A 16,958-nucleotide genomic window follows, 5' to 3' on the forward strand; every position below is an offset into this window, starting at 1 on the left:
CGCCATTCCTTGGAAGCTTCTGTCCCCAGCGGCTGCCGTGAGAAACACACCTTGGGGTGGGCGGGCTCCTGTGCCTGAGCCCCAGGCCCCGGAGTGTCCACCAGGAGGCAGCATCGGGCTGCTTCCCCAACCTGCGCAGGCGGCCCCTGTCTAGGGGAGTGAGGACCGCCACCCCAGATAACAGCCTGGTTTATTTGCACAGAAGGGGAAGCAGGTGACCGGAGGTCAGCTGCCGCGGGGACCCCCCCCCCCAGGGCCCTCCAGAGCCCTCCCAGCCGGGGAGGGTGGGTGTCTGCGCAGCAACTGCCCGTCACAACTGCTGGGAGGCCAAGATCTCAGGGTTCTCGTAGCAGTGGGCCTCTTTGGTGGTGGCCTTCGGGGGGCTGCAGATGTTGCAGGGGCAGCAGCGGGTCACCAGGCGGTCCCAGGGCTCCAGAGAATGGAGCCAGACGGGGAGCCAAGCCCAGGAGCGCAGGTGGACAGGCAGCCAGGCCGGCCGGCGCCGCTGCAGGACAGTAACCAGGATGACGAGGAGGACCAGCCCCACCAAGGGACCCCCGACAGCGGCCAGCACCATGCCCCCTGCCAGGGAGAGCCCGAAGGCCGCCAGGGGCAGCAGCAGGAATCCGAGCAGCAGGTAGACCCCAGCCACCCAGCGGTAACGGGCGGTCACCACCCCGAAGTGCCTGGCCAGCGGGATGGGCAGCCGCAGTGCAGGCACCAGGTACCACAGCAGGATGCCGGCCAGGTTGAAGAAGAAGTGGATGAGGGCGACCTGGGGGCGAGGGGGCTGTCAGGGGCCTGGGCCCAACGAGGTGGGGTCACCAGGGGCCCAGGACCCCTGCCCTCCTCCACCCTACAGAAGGAGCGCCAAGTCTGAAGTTCATCCTGCTTCACGGATGAGATGGCCGTCTGGGGGGCGGGCTGTGGCCAGATGTGGACATGTTCCCCAGCACGCCTCCCGCACGCTCCTGGGAGCTGCAGTCCAGCCCAGCACCCCCGAGCACTGACTGCATCACTGCTGCCCTCAAGGGGGACCTGCGGGGGAAGCACCCTCCGACCTGGCTCTGCCTGTGCCTCCTGCCAAGAGACCCCGTCTCCTCAGTCCCCAGTGTGCTGAGCCTGCACAGTCCAGGCCCTGCGGGGAGGAGGCACAGGGCCACAGGAGGGGAGAACACACGGGCCCCTCCAGGGGCTGCCGGACTTGGAGGAGTCCACACACAGGTGCAGTCTGGAGGGCTTCCTGCAGGGGGTGGAGCAGGACCCTGCACTGGGAGGGTCTAAGTGGATAGAGACAGGGCAGAGGCAAGAAGAATGAGGGTGGGTTCCAGGGGGTGCCGCACTTGTCTCTTCCTGTCAGCGGCGGTGCAGCATGACCTGGAGTTTCAGGAGCTGAACCTGTTGGGCCTCCGGGCAGCAGGCCGCAGACGGGCTGTTTTAGAGGGAGAACCAGCTGGACTAAATGAGACTGGGGTTGGGGCACAGAGCTGGGGGCTCAGACTGGGGGAAGTGTCCTGGAGGCAGAATCACAGCCCTGGCAGCGGCAGGGCAGGGCCCAGCATCGGTGGGACTCGGCCTTTGCAGATGTGGAATGGGGGCTGGGAGGGTCGTCCAGATGGGGACCTGCTGGAGATGAGTGGCTGCTCCTTGAGGGAGCAGGGGTTGGGGGAAAGCATCTGAGGGTGCTGGAATAGAGGGGCTTAGAGCCCCCTGAGACGCTGGGGGCAGGCCCCCAGGGACACAGTAAAGAGCTGAGAAGATGTGGAAACGAGGAGGTCTCAGGAGAGGAGACGCAGGGAGGGTGTGAAATGTGTGCAGGACCTGTGGGGTCCAAGGAGGCAGAGCAGCAGGGCTGAGGCTGGCGGCCAGGGAAGGGGTCCAGGAAGGCGGGGGCACAGCCAGCCTAGGGCCCTGGGGCTGGTGACACACTCCTGTCCGTGGGGCTGAGAGGAAGCTGGCCAGTTCTGGCAGCGGGGCAGGGTGGACAGTACCTGCAGGGCGCTGAGCATCCTGTCTGCGGGGCTGGCCAGGGCAGCCAGCAGGGCTGTGGTAGTGGTGCCGATGTTGGAGCCCAGTAAGAGGGGGTACGCCCGGTCCAGACTGATCACCCCGACCCCTGGGGGAACTGGGAGTCACCACAGGACCCCAGCCCGAGCCCCCGTTCCCGAGGCCTCTGTCCTGCCTGCTCACCCATGAGGGGCACGACGGCCGCCGTGAAGACGCTGCTGCTCTGCAGTGCGAAGGTCAGGCCAGCGCCCGCGAGGACGGCCAGGTAGCCGCTGAGCCAGCCCAGCGGGAAGGGGAAGTCTGTGGGGGATGCCGGGTCAGCCCTGGCCAGCGCCCACAAGGAGGGCCAGGTAGCCCCCGAGTCAGCCTGGTGGGAAGGGGAAGTCTATGGGGGATGCTGGGTCAGCCCTGGCCAGCGCCCACAAGGAGGGCCAGGTAGCCCCCGAGTTAGCCTGGTGGGAAGGGGAAGTCTGTGGGGGATGCTGGGTCAGCCCTGGCCACCGCACCTCCTCCCACGCCCTCACCTGCATTGATGACCGTCCTCACGACCTGGGCCACGCGGCCGCGCAGCACAGAGTTGAGCAGCTTGACTATGAGGACCAGGCAGCCGCAGAGCACCAGCAGGGAGCCGGCCAGCAGGATGCAGCCCACGGCCAGGTCCGTGAGCTCCGTGCCCGCAAACAGGTGGCGGCCTGGGGGCAGGGCAGGGGCAGGTGAGGGGGAGCCTGGGGGGTGGGCCGGGGTGGGTGGGCCTCACAGGGCAGCCTGTCCACCGGGGCTGTGCTGTTCCTCTCCATGTAGGGGCCGGTGAGGGGGAGTGTGGGGGGTGTAGGGGGCTTGGGGTGGGCCGGGCCTCACAGGGCAGCCTGTCCGCCGGGGCTGTGCTGTTCTTCTCTGTGCACGGGCCGAAGGCACCACAGTCGCTGCTGTTCTCCTGGGTCTGGGGAGGGCAGGGAGGACTCAGGACAGGCTCAGTGGGCAGACAGAGGTCAGAGGGCTCGAGGTGAGGGTGGGTGGGGCGGGATGACTCAGCAGGTGGGAGGTTGGGGGTCAGTGAGGGCCTAGGGTTGGGTGCCTCACCGGCTGCCCTGTGGTGCCGCACCAGTGCTTAATGAGACTGCTGTTAGTGGCGTTGCCTGTGGCACTGCTCATGATCATGTCGGAGTCCAACTGGGGGCCAGAGGGGTCGTGACGGTGTGCTGCACCCTCCTTCCGGACTCACCCGGGGCTCTGGCGCCCGCGGGGTCCAGCCCAGCCCTGCCCACTGCTGCCCTCTCCTCCCCTGTCCCAGGACAGGGCCCAGACCCTCCGCTGACCCTCCATCAGGGCAGGGCGGGCCTCCCCTCCTCCCATCCGGCCTGCTCAGGCTCTCTGGGCGGGGGCGGGGGCCGTCCTCACCTGCACGATGAGGTGTGTGAGCGGCTTCGTCAGCACCTTGAGGATGTCGGGCGCCTGCGCCCCGGGCGTCAGGCTGGCGGCACCCAGGGCCAGCTCGCTCAGCCTCTCCAGCAGGGCCGTGGCACTCTCCAGTGGCAGCAGGACCAGCACCGTGAGCCAGTTGAAGATCCCGTGCACCGCCGAGCCGCTGAAAGCCCTGTGGCCGCAGAGAGTAGGCGGGGTCAGGTGGGGGGGCCCGGGCTGGGGCTGCCACTGCAGCCCCAGCCCAGCCCTTCCACCCACAACTCACCTCTGAAATTCATCCCGGTCCCCTGACTGCGCCATTGAGACCAGGGTGCTGGTGATGGATGTGCCTACGTTGACACCCATGATGATGGGCACAGACGCCCGGACAGTCAGCACTGCCGGTGGGGGGGGCTGAGTCAGCCTGCGGCCCACCCTGCCCCCGCCACCACCCGGGGAGGGAGTGTGCACGCACGCTTAGCAGCCACCATGCTGACCACGATGGAGGAGGACGTGCTGGAACTCTGCACCAGGGCTGTGACCAGCACGCCAATGACCAGTCCAGCCACAGGGTTGGACAGCACCACGTTGTCCTTGAAGATGTCTCCGGCCAATTTGCCTACACCGGCAAGAGAGGTGCGCTGAAGCTGCGGAGGGCTGGCTGCCCGCCCCGCCCTGGGCACCCGTCCCGTCACTCACTGCCCAGCAGCTGGAAGGCGGAGCTGAGGACGTCCAGAGAGCAGATGAAGAAGTACAGGCTGCCGAGGAGCCCGCAGGCCTTGAGGACGCTGCCGGCCACGCGGCGCAGCCTGCCGGCCACACGGAGCTCTGAGGACACAGGGCAGGCTGTCCCTGGCTGGCCCTCCACCCTGACAGGTCTCCCTCCCAGGCCCCTCATTCTCTGCTCCCTCTCTCCTCTGTCTCCAACAGGGCTGGGTCCCATTTCCTCCTCTTCCGTAACCCCCAGGGCAGGGCCTGGGTCCCTGCCTTTCCAAGCCAGAAGCCCTTGGGACCCTCCCTCGCAGGAGCAGGAGGGGAGGGACGGATGGGCAGAGGTGGCCAGTCTGCCCCAGGACAGCACAGACGCCCGGTGGAGGGACACGTGTCTCCCCAGAGGGGGCCTGCATGGCGGAGTTCCCCACGCACAGCCTGTTTGGGCAGGCCCCACCCTGCTCTGTCTCCCCAGTCCCCTGGGGGACAGAGGCCTGCCAGCCTGCCACCCCCGGAACCTCCAGACCCACCTTTCCAGGGCTGGCTTGTGTCCTTCAGCTGAGGGAGGGTCCAGGGGTCTGTGTCCCCTTCCTCCAAGACTGGAGCAGAACTGGAGGTCCCTGTGGAGGTAGAATTGAGTACGGCTGTTTCCAGGACCACTTCCCTCCAACTGGGGGCACAAGGGCACAGGCCAGAGGACGGGCTGAGGCGTAAGAGGCCTGGAGTGAGGGACAGAAACGGAACGGGGAAGATGGGGCTCCAGCTGAGCTGGACCTGAGTGGAGGCGTCATGAGCCCTGTGGGTTCCCCGGGAGGCCCGCAGGAAACCTGGCCTGTCTCTGCCCAGTGCCTGGGGGGTGGGTGGTCAGACTGGTCAAGGCCTGGGGCACAGGGGCCACTGGTACCTTCATTCCTCGGAGTCCTTTCCACTAGGTCAACCGCGTCCAGAGTGGGGTGGGGGACCTGGCTGCCAGGAAGGGAACTCGGCATGGATTTCGGGCAGGGACAGACCCGGGCCCAGGTCTGGATCTGCTGGGGGGGGGACGCGCGTGTCAGAGACATTTCCTCCTGCCCCGGCGCTGTCCTCACAAGCTGGATTCACACCCCTGGGTCCCCTGAATTGAGCCCTTGGCCGCCACCCTCCCTCCCTACCCCCTGCAGGCCTCAGTGACCATCCCCCTTTCTCCATCCACAGGGGGATTGCTGCAATGACCTCAGGCAGTTGCCAGGCGAGCCCAGTCCAGTTTCGGGTAGACTCGAAGGGGCTCCAGCTCCCCGGCTCCCTTGCTGGTCCTGACTGGAAGGCTAGTGCCGAGGGTGCAGGCCATGAGCTGGGGAACCTGGGGACCTCCCCTATCCGGTGTCATCGGGGACACTGTGGATGGTCCCGACTTAGACTTTGGCATTTGATACTAAACAGTGACGTCTCGGCTTGATAAGGGCCCCACGCCCTGGTGATGGGGAGCAGGTGGGGTCCTCACACCACTTCAAGGCTCCTGGCCCCGAAGCTGCTGCCTTAGCCCCTGGGCCTGGTCACCCCACCCCTGGGGCCCCCCACCTGGACCCCTCCACCTAGTGCCCTGGGCTCAGGTCCAGGTGTCCTGTGCCTCATCTTCCCTCCTGCTGCCCAAGCCTGGCGTCTCTTGCCCTTGGGTCCTGGAGACTCAGGATGGGGCCCAAGCCCTTGGCCTGGAGGCCACCCAGCCTCGGCCTCACTGTCCCTGGGCCTCAGCCTGGTCCTAGGAGCTCCTACCTGTGTGGGTGGTGAGGGGGCACCTGCAGGGAGGAGACATGGGGCGGGAGCAGTTGCAGGTCAAAGATCCCCTGATCGCGCACATGACCTGCTGGGTACTGAGCCCATTAATGTTTACCCAGGAGCCCAGGCCCTCACGGGGGTACCCTCCTGGCCCCAAGGCCCCTAGGCCTCGTCCCCATCCTGTCACTCTGTGGCTAGGACCTCCAAGCCCCAGCCCAACCCTCCTGGAGTTGGGGCTCCTCCCAGGGGTGGGCTCTGAATCAGGCCGAGGGCACTGCGGGGCGGGGCACCGGCCCTCGGTACTGGGCATCCTCAGCAGGCATCCGTGTGACCCAAGAGACACACTCCACCCAGCCAGGCAGGATGCTAGAGTATGGCTGGGGCTGCCCGGGAATCGAGAGACGCCAGTCCCCCACTTCCATGCACCTCAGGGCTCCCAAGACCTTCTCAGGGTCATCCCTGCCCTCGGCAGAGCAGGGGAGGGAAGCCCTTTGCACCAGGTGGTGGGGGAGGACGGGCTTTTTCATGTAGCCGGGGAGGGCACCCAGCCCGAGGTCAGAGGGTTCAGATCCGGGTTCAGGGCAGGGTTGGGCCCAGCAGGCTGCTAGCGGGCTTGGCCCTGGTATAGCCAGCGACGGTGGCCGGCAGCCTCCATCTGGAGAGGGGAGGACAGAGCTCCCCAGGCCACCTTCCCCACCCGCTGCCTGGCCCAGCGCACAGCTCTCCCCAGCGGAGTCCCAGCTGGCCCCACTGCCTGTGGGGTGTCCCCTAGGAGGACTGGGCCTCTTCCTGCCCTGGGGTGCGGGGCAGCTCCCCCAGAGGCTCACCCTGCCCAGGGGCTGCTGGTGCCCTGCTTTGCTTGCTGCCCAGCCCCCGCTGTGTGCATGGGGACTTTGCCCTGGAGAAGGTAGAAGCTTCTGAGTGTCCGCTCAGCAAATTCTCTTCCGTCTCCCTCCTGCGCCCTTGCTCTGGGGGTGGGGGGCAGCAGTCCTTCCCTGGGGCTCCTGAGTGACAGCTCGTTCCAGTGGGGGTGGGGGTGTTGCAGCACTGACTTGGTGGTAACTGCTGTCCACAGTCTCTGGCCCCAGCCCCAGCCCCGGCCCCTCAAAAGGGTCTGTGTGGTGGCTGCTCGGAGCCAAGAAAGGTTCAGCGAAGGATGAGACCAACTGGGCTGTGAGACCTCAAGCAGGCCCCAGCCCTCTGTTGGCCTCAGGCAGGCCCCGCCCAGGCGTCCTCTTCAATGCCTGTATGGCTTCGTGCCTGCACGAGACCCTCCCAGAACCGCACCCGACACACAGTGGGAACTCCATGAGCTTTGTTGAGTGGGTGAATTCACAGGGCTGCCATGCAGGGCAGGGAGGAAGGAGGTAGTCTTGCCACCCTCCTGGTACACCCCGGGGACGTCTGTGGGAGAGGGGAGACCTGCTCTGGGCAGCCCGCCAGGCATAGCCAGACCGGCCCTGCCCCTCCAGCCTGCAGCCCATGCCCCCGGGACTGGCCTTCGCATCCTCTTGGGAGCCATCCTTTGCGCTGCGTCTAGGCCCAAGCCAGGCTTGCCGCCCACTCAGACAGCAGTGTCCTCACCAGGCACATCCGGTCGGGCTAGTCTGGGGTCTGGTAATTGTGGCCAGGACAGGTGGGAGGTCACCAGCCTCCTGCGGAGCCTCCCAGCCCCCAACCTTAGGCTGTGGCCTGGGATGTTCACGGCTGGGATGACACCACCCTGCTGGGCCACACGAAGCTGCTATAGGATGCTACTGCCAGGTTGTTCTGAGTGGGCTGAACCCATGATGGTGTGTGGTCAGGGGTTCCAAGGCAGGCATTTCCCCTGCAGGGGTGGGAATGGCCAGAGTTCAGACCTCGGGGCTGCCTAGGGGTGGGCAGCAGAGGCTGCCACAGCCCCAGCAGCAGTATCTGGGCTGGGGGAAGTGGGGCTGGGGTCCCAGGGCAGGGCACAGCCCAGCTGGCTGCTGAGTGATGGCGCTGCCTTTGAGGGAGGTGAGGGGCAGGGGTTCTAGTCTTGCCGGCTCCCGCTCAGCCTTGACTGCCAGGAAAGCAGCCAGGTCCAGGTCTAGCATGGCCACCCCTCCGCGAGGCGTGGGCGTGCTCTGACGGCACTGCGGACAGGGGATCCAGCGCTGCTCGGGCGCCGGTGTGTCCAGCCGCCGCACACACGCCTGGCAGAAGGTGTGTCCACAGTAGAGGCGGCGGGGCAGGTGCCCGGAGAGGTCATAGGCCGAGCAGCAGATGATGCAGTCTCTCCTCTCCTCCGGGGGCCCCTCTCCTCCGAGGCCTGGGGGCCCTCCGGCTGCAGCATCCTGCCAGAGGGAAGCCAGTGGTGGACAGCCTGCCTCGAGGACCTTCTGCCTGGATGGGGTGCTGGCCCCAGGAGCCCACCCCAGAGGTCAGGCGCTGGGTCTGTGGGGCTGGTGCGTGCAGACCTGGGAGGGAGCGTGGCACCGGGCACAGGCAGACACCAGGGTCTGCACACTTCTGGTTCATGTGGGCACCAGCCGGGCAGCCTCCTGTTCCCGCAGCACCACCCTGGCCCAGCTCCAGGCCCCCACCCTCCTGGCCGACCTGAGCCCAGGCCTCTTACCTGCATGGGCTCTCCTGGGCAGCTATGCACAGCCACGGGGTGGCCGGAGAAGGGAGTGGGGGACCCAGGGCGCCCTGCGGCTCCCTCCTGGGTTGCATTACTGGCCTTGCACGGGAGTCAGGAGAGAGGCAGGTGGCCAGCTGCGGCGGGCGTGGGCTCCCGTTTCAGCCACAAAGCCTTGAAACTAGATCTAACGGCACCACCCACTTGCAAGAGATAAGGTGCCCCCTGCCCCCTGCCCACCCCCTCTTGTCCAGACCCAGCCAGCTTCTGCTAACACCTCATCCAGGCTGGCCTTGGGGTCCATTCCCCCACTCTTAGGGCTTCTCCGCACGCTCACACCCTTCCCCACACTCAAAACCTCCCTCACCTCTCCCCTCCCCCACCCTTACCCTCCCCCTCCCCTCCCCTCCCCTTCCCTCCGCTCCCTCACTCTTACCCTCTCCTTCCCTTAACCTCCCCTCCATACTGGAATGTTTTCCTGCCTTGGCCTCTGCTCACATCTCCTCCTCTAGGAAGCCTGCCAGGGTTCTCTGCTGGCTCAGAGCCTTCTGCAGACTTTGCCACTGTGCTTGTCTGTGGATCTGTGTGGCTTCTCAGCCTCACCTTGATGCCGGCTGGACGGCAGAGGGCTGCACCAGTCCACATGGACTCCAGGTGGCGCACCAGCTCCGTGTCTGGGGATCCCCGCTCCCAGCTCGGGACCCCAGACAGTGCCAGACGCCTCCTTGGTGGGCAGCTCCTGGCTGCTCTGCCCGTCTGCAGCCTCCAGGCCACCCTGGGAGGCCCAGGTTCCGGGAGGTGTGATCAGTGTGTCCACACCAGACTGCAGGCAGAGCAGAGTTGAGGGACCAAGAAGGGTTGGGATGGGTGGGCAGGACCCCAGGACCACTCACAGCCCTGCTGGGTGGAAGCAAATGGCCCCTCCTTACCCCTGCCCACCTTCTTGGCAGTCTGCCCCCAGGACTGGTCAGACAAGTTCTCGTGGCTGGCCTGGGTGTGGTCACCCTCCGGTGGGGGCCAGCAACGGGGCAAGGCGGGGAGCCTGGCACGCTAAGTCCTGGCACAGGGTCAGGGCAGTGACCCATCCGTCCCACGCCTGGAGACCTCTGCATGCCACGCGCCTGCCCTGCCCTGCTGTGGAGCTGGTCACCATGCGTCAGGGAAGGGCTGGCATGGCGTGAGGACCCGTCTGTCCTGCGTGGCCAGCTCGGCTGCCACCTCCTCGCCTTGTCTCTGCCCTGCCCGGAACACCAGGGCGCCCCAAGCTGGCCTCCATGCTCACTCCCTGCCTGGCATCCTGGCTTACAGTGGTGAGGCAGTACCTGCGCAGAGCAGCCTAGCACCTGGTGCTCAGCCCCAGAGAGGCCCCCACCGTGCTCAGCAGACCAGGAGACGGCCCAGCACCCACGGCCCCAGCCTCCTCCTGCCTCATCCTCAAGGCCTGGTCCAGGCCACCTCCTCCCGGAAGCCCAGGCCCCGAGGCAGGACAGGAGGTGTGCCGGAATTAGATATTTCCTGGGAAACTAGAAAAACATCCCAGCTGAGGTTGGGAGGTGAATCACCAGTGGGCAGGGCGTGGTCCTGGCTGTCTGGGCTCTCCTGTCCCAACCTTCCACTCCCTGAAACCTGCAGCACCTGCTGCACCCACCACCCTCTTGTCGACACGCTCCTTCTCTTGGAGGCCTTTCCTGGGGTCCCCCCAGTTCCATGCGCTGTATCCTCCTGCTGTCCGACCCATGGACTGACCCCAGCTCACAGTCTCAGCCTCGGCCCCAGGGAGCGCAGGTCAGCTCAAATCCAGACCTGGCTCAGCTAGGGCTGTGGACACGCTGCAAGCCCTCGTGCAGTCTCTGGGCAGACCCGGGACCTGCAGGCCAGGGGAAAGTGTGGACGTCATGAGGCAGTGGCATCCCTGTCCTTGCAATGTCCACAGTGACTGTGTGTGTGTGTTCTTGGGTCCACATAAAGGGGCAGATGCCCTGTGTCCAGCTACAACCCCCTCCCAAAGGAGCCTGCAGCAAAGAAGAATTGCTGGGAGGAAGATCACCCTGCTTTATTGCCTGGGCCTTAAGGTAATCAGGGGTGTCCCTCTCCAGCCAGGACCTGGGATTCCGTTTCAGGAGCTCGGGCTGAACGGCCACCTTCCTGGTGGGTCTGAGCCCCAGTGCCTGGTGTGAAGGGGCAGACGCCCATGACAACAGCCACCCCGAATGTCCGGGCACTGTGTGAGCCACATTTGCTGAAGTCTGGGTCCTGGCCCTGGCAGGGTGGGCTGGGCTAGGAGATGACACAGCAGCAGCAGCTGTGGCAGCGGCAGAAGGGGGGACAGTGGCAGCAGCGGCAGCAGGGGCAGCAGCAGCAGTGGTGGGCGATGTCATCCCCGCGCCCCACGGGCGGAGGGCCAGCGTAGGTCAGTCCGGCCTGGCGCTGACTGCTGCTGTAGGGGTTGCCAGGCTGTTGCCAGGCCTGCTGGTTCTGGATGGGGGCAGCCCCCTGGTTACCCTTGGCGCCCTTGGGCCCTGGGACCTCGGTCGGCTGCAAGAGGTGGGTTGGCTCTGGGGCACAGGGCCCCACTGGCAGGGGCTGCATCTCCGAGGATGAGGAACAGGTGGAAGCCACCTCTAACTGCTGCCCCAGGTCAGGCCGCAGGTGAGCCCGGGGGATGCTGATGGGGGCATATGGGTTCTTGACGACCATCTCTTGGTGGTCCATGGTCCAGCCTGCAGGGGTGGGCAGAGAAGACAGACATGAACTCAGTGGAGTGGGACGGCTGCCCACGAGCCTGCGGCCCAAGAAAGCCCCTACCAGGAGCAGCGTGCCTCGTCCAAGCTCAGCATCCCCAAGGCATCAGTGCCGGGGTGCCATCACCTCCAAATGTGTGTGCAAGGCTAGTGTCATGGGCGTGAGCCAAGTGTGAGCAAGCAGCAAGGGCCGGTGTCTCCCAGCTGCCACCCCTGCCAGGGATCCTCCCCCTCCCCTGGTGGCATTGGTCCTGGGATGGAGCTGGGAATGGGGTCGGGGAGGCTGAGAGATGGGAGAGAAGGAGGCTGACCCTGCAGTGCCCGAGTTCAGGGCAGTCCCGGCGGCCAAGGGCTTACCTGTGGTGGCAACACGGCAGTCTGTCCTCTCGGTCTTCTGAGCTCTAGGTCCCAGTGCCTGAGTTGAGCGACTGGCAGCCGCCTTTTCCCTCCTTGGGAGGGGCGGGGCCATGGGGCGGGGCTCAGAGATGGGGTTCCCAAGATCCCAAGAGGCCCCAGCAACTGGAGCACGACAGCTGGCCCAGCCCTCGTCCTCAGGTGGGTGGCAGCCCAGGCCTGGGCTCTGAGGGGCACTGCCAAACCAGTGACTCAGCCCCTCACATCCGGGGCATGGCCTGGGCCCTAAAGGGCATCTGCAGCTTGCCCGAGAGGAGGGCAGGAGGTGAGCCTGAGGTCACGGCTCTGGAAAGGAAGTGGGGTGAGGCCCTCAGATTCCCAGGCCTGCAGTCCCCAGCCATTGCTCACACACCTCAAAGCCCCGGCTGAGGCAGGGCTTCTGAGCCTCTGAGCCTCTTCTTAGCAGAGACCAAGATGCTTGAGAGCCATAGGCTCTTGGAGGCTTTCTGCTTGTTTTCTGAGATGGAGTCTTGCTCTGTTGCCCAGGCTGGAGTGCAGCTGCGCGATCTCGGCTCACTGCAACCTCTGCCTCCCGGGTTCAAGCGATTCTCCTGCTTCAGCCTCCCGAGTAGCTGGGATTACAGGCAACCACCACCACGCCTGGCTAATTTTTTGTATTTTTAGTAGAAACAGTGTTTCACCATGTTGGCCAGACTGGTCTCCAACTCCTGACCTCAGGTGATCCGCCTGCCTTGGCCTCCCAAAATGCTGGGATTACAGGCGTGAGCCACCGCGCCCGGCCGATTTTTGTTTGAGACAGGGTCTCACTCTGCCATCCAGGCTGGGGTGCAGTGGCATGATCTGGCTCACTGCGGCCTCAACCTCCTGGGCTCTAGTGATCCTCCCACCTCAGCCTCTTGAGTAGCTGGAAGGTGCACCACCACGCCGGCTGATTCTTTATAGAGATGTAGGTCTCACTATGTTGCCTAGGCTCATCTCAAACTCCTGGACTGAAGTGATCCGCCTGCCTCCACCTCCCAAAGTGCTGGATTCCAGGCGTGAGCCAGCGTGCCCAGTGGCTTTTCTGCTTTTTTCACTGATAAAAAATGTTTGATTTGCACGTTTTGTCACAGGTCTTATCTTACAATCAGTGACACGGGCTTTAGACACTACTGACATTTTTAGCTCATTTCTCGAACTGCAGTTACCCTCTGGCTGGCGGGCGTGGGGGCCACACGCGCCCCCCCAGCGTCCCCACCTTGGGCCCCCCGCCTCCAGCCGAACCCAGGCTCCAACTGCACCCGCGCAGGCAGGGGTGCAGCGGGCACTGGCGGGTGCCGCGGGGACGACCCACGGCAGTGGGGCCCTTGGGGCCCAGGGGAGCACCAGGAAGGGCGGGGTCCAGTCAGATGTGGCCTGTGTAGGGCCAGTCAGACCGGTCGGGACATGAGTTCAGGCAACCCGGCCCCGATTTGGGGAGAACTGGGTGCTTCTGGGGACCCAAAACTTGAGAGGCCGGAGACGGAGGTCCACTGCGCAGGCGCCGGAAGTCCCGCCCACCTCCCTGCCTGCCACTTGAGTGGCGCCTATGGCGCATGCGCAAACAAGGCAGACACCGGCCGTGGAAATATTATTGCCCAGAAGCCCCCGCGCTCCGGGGTTTCCCGAAAGACCCGGTTCGGATGTGACCAATACTCGGCTTGGGGTTCTCCAGCTCTGAATGGCGGGTCTGAAAAGGCCTGGCCTGGGGGGCGGGGCCTCGTGGTGGGGGCGGGATCTCATCCCCTACGGGGTGGGGTCTCGCTGAGGGGGCGGGGCCTGCGGCCTGGTGCTTCCTCGGGCGCGCGCCGGGTCGGTGAGCAGAGTCTGCGGCGGAGCTGGGCTCCTGGCCCTCCCCAGGCCCAGGCTGCCTCAGTTGCCCCACCATCTTGCCAGGGCCCCGTAAGGACCCCTCCAGCAGCGCCCCTGTCACCCGCACACCTCTCCCTATTGCTCTTCTGAGTGACACTGGCCCGAGGCCCCACAGAGGGGCCAAGCCAGACCCTATGCGCAGGGCCGCTCCTCCAGCCTGTTTTGCCCACGCGAGCTCCCGCACCAGCGGCACCGTCCCCTCTGGGCTCAGCACTCTGCAGGCCCTGGGGCTCTGCCTAGAGCAGGTGCGGTCTGGCCAGTCCAGCGGAGAGAGGAGCTGAAGGAGGCCAGGCTGTCCAGGGCCAGGTGCGGGGCCAGAGCTGGTCACAGCGTGGCAGCGGAGGCCCTCGAAGCCCTGGTCCCCTGCCTCACGGTGACCAGCAAGCCTGAGGGCTCCACAGGCAGAAGGCGGACCCAGGAGGGCAGGGAAGCCCCGGGTGAGGAAGCGGAGAGGCCCGGGCCTGCGCGCTGGAGTGCCAGGGGCCACCCTGTCCGGGCAGGTGCGGTCCTCAGGGCCGCCTCCGCTCCGCACTGGGCTGCCAGCCTGTCCTTCGCGCACTCCCACCGGACCCGTCCGTCCACCGGCCTCGGCCTTCTGATCCGCTCCGCCCGCCCCGCTCTTGCCCCTTAGGGTCACAGCGATCTATCTGAGCTACGGCACCGGGCACAGGCGGAGCTGGAGGACTCGGGGCCTTCCCATGGGGCGGGGGGCCGGGGACGGGGGCAGGCACCGGTGGGCCCTGGAACCAGCTCCCCTGGGATCCTCCGCGCAGGTCCCCTCCCTCTCACTCCAGCGTCCTGAGGCCTCCTAGTGTGAGGGAGAAGAACAGCCGGATTCCCCTCCTGAATCTGGGGGGGGGGGGCTTGACCAGGACCCAGGGTCAGCCTGGAGAGAACTGGGGGCGACGCGGGGGTCCTGCCCCTCACGCAGTCCACGGGCGAGAGCGACGCCGGGAGCGGACCGAGGGGCGGCCGGGAGGCTGGCCCCGCCCCGCGGACCCCGCGCGGGTCCCCAGACGGGGGGTGGCGCTGCGGGCGCGGGCGGGCGCCGCGCGCACTGCGGTCCCCGCGCCTCCGCCGCAGAGCGCGCCACGCTCCGCACGCACCTGCCGCCGTCGCCGCCGCGCCGAAACCCGCGCCCCGCGCCCCGCGCCCCGCGCCCCACGCCCGCGCCCCTCGGTGCCGCCCGGGCCCCGCCATCGCCTGAGGTCGCTGCGGCCGCCGCCGGAGCCGCCGGAGCCCCCCGAGCTGCCGGGCCGAGGCGCGGGCGCCGCGTCCGGGCCTGCCTTTGAGACAACCTCTGCGGCGGCGGCGCGCGGCCGGGACGCCAGGCTGGGGCAGGTGAGCGCAGGGGGCGGGGGCCGGGGGCGGACTCAGCGCCCCTCCCCACGCGACGGGGGTCGGCCCTCGGGAAGGTGCGTCTGGCCTTGGAGGCGGGGACCGGGGAGGGGGTTGGGTTCTGAGGCCCGCGGAGGTCGGGATCCCACGGCTGAGGTCAGGGTCAAAGGTCGGGCGCCCGGTCCTTTGTGCAGGGCGAGGGCTAGGGTGGGGGTGGCCGGGGCACTGCCCTCATGCCGTCTCTCACCTGCAGCTCAGGCCTGGCCCAGGCCTCGCCTCTGCTCCTGCCGCGGAGCCTGCCGCCCGGGTCCTCCTGCAGCCAGCGCTTCGGCTAGCTGCCTTCCCTGGGCGCCCTGTCCTGGAGCCATGGGGCCCACCCAGCCCCTGCCTGCCCCGATGTCCCGGCCCGCGGCCTGCTGACCTCGGCTGCAGGGGGAGCCCCCCCCGCGCCCCCTCGCCAGCCTCAGCAGCCAGAGACCCTGGGTGAGACCCTGGGCCAGACCCCCAGCCCAGGGCAGCCTCCCACCCCTCCCTGCCCCCGCCTGCCTCCCCCTCCCCCACCCCTTCCTCCTCCTCCCAGGACTGGACCAGAGAAGCCACTGTGGCCACTTGGGGGGGCCCTGCACCCCCAACTCTCGCCGGCTGTCCCTAGGAGTCCACGGGCCGTCCGGGGCTCCCCCCAGGCCTGGCGGGACCAGGATGCTGCCCTGTCACCTGCCCCCCAGCCCCACACAACGCCCCCACCCACCCGAACATCCAGTCTGACTGGAGACAGCCGGATGCCCTCTGACCCCGGGCCCGAGGCGGGCAGTGGCTGGCCGGGCCTCCTCATGTCCTGCCTGAAGGGTCCCCATGTCATCCTCAAGATGGAGGCCATGAAGATTGTCCACCCTGAAAAGTTCCCTGAGCTACCGGCTGCCCCCTGCTTCCCGCCTGCTCCCCGGCCCACCCCAACTCTGGCACCCAAGCGTGCCTGGCCCTCAGACACAGAGATCATTGTCAACCAGGCCTGTGGGGGGGACATGCCTGCCTTGGAAGGGGCACCCCATACCCCGCCACTGCCACGGCGGCCCCGTAAGGGAAGCTCGGAGCTGGGCTTTCCCCGCGTGGCCCCAGAGGATGAGGTCATTGTGAATCAGTACGTGATTCGGCCTGGCCCCTCGGCCTCGGCGGCTTCTTCGGCAGCGGCAGGCGAGCCCCTGGAGTGCCCCACCTGTGGGCACTCCTACAATGTCACCCAGCGGAGGCCCCGCGTGCTGTCCTGCCTGCACTCTGTGTGTGAGCAGTGCCTGCAGATTCTCTACGAGTCCTGCCCCAAGTACAAGTTCATCTCTTGCCCCACCTGCCGCCGCGAGACTGTGCTCTTCACTGACTACGGCCTGGCCGCGCTGGCTGTCAACACGTCCATCCTGAGCCGCCTGCCGCCTGAGGCGCTGACGGCCCCATCCGGGGGTCAGTGGGGGGCCGAGCCCGAGGGCAGCTGCTACCAGACCTTCCGGCAGTACTGTGGGGCCGCGTGCACCTGCCACGTGCGGAACCCACTGTCCGCCTGCTCCATCATGTAGTAGCGCCTGCCTGCCCGCCACTGCCCGCTGAGCCTCGCTCGCTGCTTCTTCAGGGACCCGGCCCTGCCCTGCCGCCCGCTGACCCTTCCTTCCCCACCATGGCTTCCGGCCCCACCCCAAGTGGCATTGTCGCTGCAGCCAACTTTGCCATTAAAACTTTTTGCCAAAGTTTGCACCTGTTCCTGGACTGAAGCTTGCTCCTGTGGGCTGTGCTCAGGCCTGGGCCTAGGGTGGGCACCCAGGGCTGCAACCCAGAGAGGGCCCAGCTTGGAGCTGCCAGAGAGAGGCCCAGCGCTGCTCGGGGTGGGCCTGCCCTGTGCACTGGGGGCCGGGCTGGGCTGTGCATGCAGCTCAGGAGGGCCGGGTGGGCTGTGTGGGTGCAAACCCCCACACGTACAGAGTGGGCTGCTTGTGTGCGCCTGGCAGAGCCACCCCAGCTGGGCAGAGAGGACATTTTCAATGGTGTGGGGGTGCCTGTGTGGGGAACAACTCAGTTGATTTCCCTCCTGGTGCCCACCTGGACCTGAGCACCCACCCGGGTCTTCCAAGGTTGTGTGGGAGTAGCCTTTGGGC

At 66.8% G+C, this 16,958-nt stretch overlaps 4 protein-coding genes across 5 annotated transcripts; 1 reads left to right on the forward strand and 3 right to left on the reverse strand.

Annotated features, from left to right (window-relative positions):
- Positions 1-94: 94 nt before the first annotated feature.
- SLC34A3 (solute carrier family 34 member 3) lies at positions 95-5,306 on the reverse strand. Its single transcript, XM_034929631.3, has 12 exons — positions 5,024-5,306; positions 4,650-4,739; positions 4,108-4,236; positions 3,884-4,027; positions 3,695-3,806; positions 3,406-3,601; positions 3,088-3,177; positions 2,866-2,947; positions 2,532-2,699; positions 2,191-2,307; positions 1,992-2,116; positions 95-775 (listed from the first exon to the last, which is right to left on the reverse strand). The coding sequence occupies exons 1-12, from the start codon at positions 5,178-5,180 to the stop codon at positions 311-313; spliced, it is 1,875 nt and encodes a 624-aa protein (XP_034785522.1). The 5' UTR covers positions 5,181-5,306; the 3' UTR covers positions 95-310.
- A 2,421-nt stretch (positions 5,307-7,727) lies between these two features.
- RNF224 (ring finger protein 224) lies at positions 7,728-10,214 on the reverse strand. The gene is made up of 5 exons (XM_063594282.1): positions 10,125-10,214; positions 9,416-9,481; positions 9,080-9,299; positions 8,272-8,315; positions 7,728-8,192 (listed from the first exon to the last, which is right to left on the reverse strand). Exons 1-5 carry the CDS (start codon positions 10,212-10,214, stop codon positions 7,728-7,730), a joined length of 885 nt encoding a protein of 294 aa, XP_063450352.1.
- Positions 10,215-10,504: 290 nt separating this feature from the next.
- Positions 10,505-13,268, reverse strand: CYSRT1 (cysteine rich tail 1). Its single transcript, XM_003817008.5, has 2 exons — positions 11,575-13,268; positions 10,505-11,196 (listed from the first exon to the last, which is right to left on the reverse strand). Exons 1-2 carry the CDS (start codon positions 11,684-11,686, stop codon positions 10,754-10,756), a joined length of 555 nt encoding a protein of 184 aa, XP_003817056.1. The 5' UTR covers positions 11,687-13,268; the 3' UTR covers positions 10,505-10,753.
- A 127-nt stretch (positions 13,269-13,395) lies between these two features.
- On the forward strand, positions 13,396-16,558 carry RNF208 (ring finger protein 208). 2 transcript variants are annotated; one of them, XM_034929629.4, is made up of 2 exons: positions 13,396-14,897; positions 15,074-16,558. In XM_034929629.4, the coding sequence occupies exon 2, from the start codon at positions 15,600-15,602 to the stop codon at positions 16,383-16,385; it is 786 nt and encodes a 261-aa protein (XP_034785520.1). In that variant the 5' UTR covers positions 13,396-14,897; positions 15,074-15,599; the 3' UTR covers positions 16,386-16,558. The 2 variants fall into 2 exon arrangements, with proteins under 2 accessions (XP_034785520.1, XP_034785519.1); XM_034929628.3 differs by having other exon boundaries at positions 14,563-14,823.
- Positions 16,559-16,958: the final 400 nt, after the last annotated feature.

The sequence above is a fragment of the Pan paniscus genome, chromosome 11 (assembly GCF_029289425.2).
Source record: "Pan paniscus chromosome 11, NHGRI_mPanPan1-v2.0_pri, whole genome shotgun sequence".
NCBI lineage: Eukaryota > Metazoa > Chordata > Mammalia > Primates > Hominidae > Pan > Pan paniscus.

Bases quoted from the DNA above. Each gene is read 5' to 3' on its own strand.
- CYSRT1 (XM_003817008.5), bottom strand. From the start codon at position 11,686: ATGGCCCCGCCCCTCCCAAGGAGGGAAAAGGCGGCTGCCAGTCGCTCA. The intron at 11,197-11,574 runs GTAAGCCCTTGG...CCACCCCTGCAG, and splicing joins CTGCCGTGTTGCCACCACAG to GCTGGACCATGGACCACCAA.
- SLC34A3 (XM_034929631.3), bottom strand. From the start codon at position 5,180: ATGTCTCTGACACGCGCGTCCCCCCCCCAGCAGATCCAGACCTGGGCC. The intron at 4,740-5,023 runs GTACCAGTGGCC...CTACCTCCACAG, and splicing joins AAGGACTCCGAGGAATGAAG to GGACCTCCAGTTCTGCTCCA. The intron at 2,117-2,190 runs GTGAGCAGGCAG...CAGTTCCCCCAG, and splicing joins GGCCGTCGTGCCCCTCATGG to GGGTCGGGGTGATCAGTCTG.
- RNF224 (XM_063594282.1), bottom strand. From the start codon at position 10,214: ATGGGTCGGACAGCAGGAGGATACAGCGCATGGAACTGGGGGGACCCC. The intron at 9,482-10,124 runs GTGGGTGCAGCA...CCCCCACCGGAG, and splicing joins AGCGTGTCGACAAGAGGGTG to GGTGACCACACCCAGGCCAG. The intron at 8,193-8,271 runs GTGGGCTCCTGG...TCCCTCTGGCAG, and splicing joins CCCAGCGCCTGACCTCTGGG to GATGCTGCAGCCGGAGGGCC.
- RNF208 (XM_034929629.4), top strand. From the start codon at position 15,600: ATGCCCTCTGACCCCGGGCCCGAGGCGGGCAGTGGCTGGCCGGGCCTC.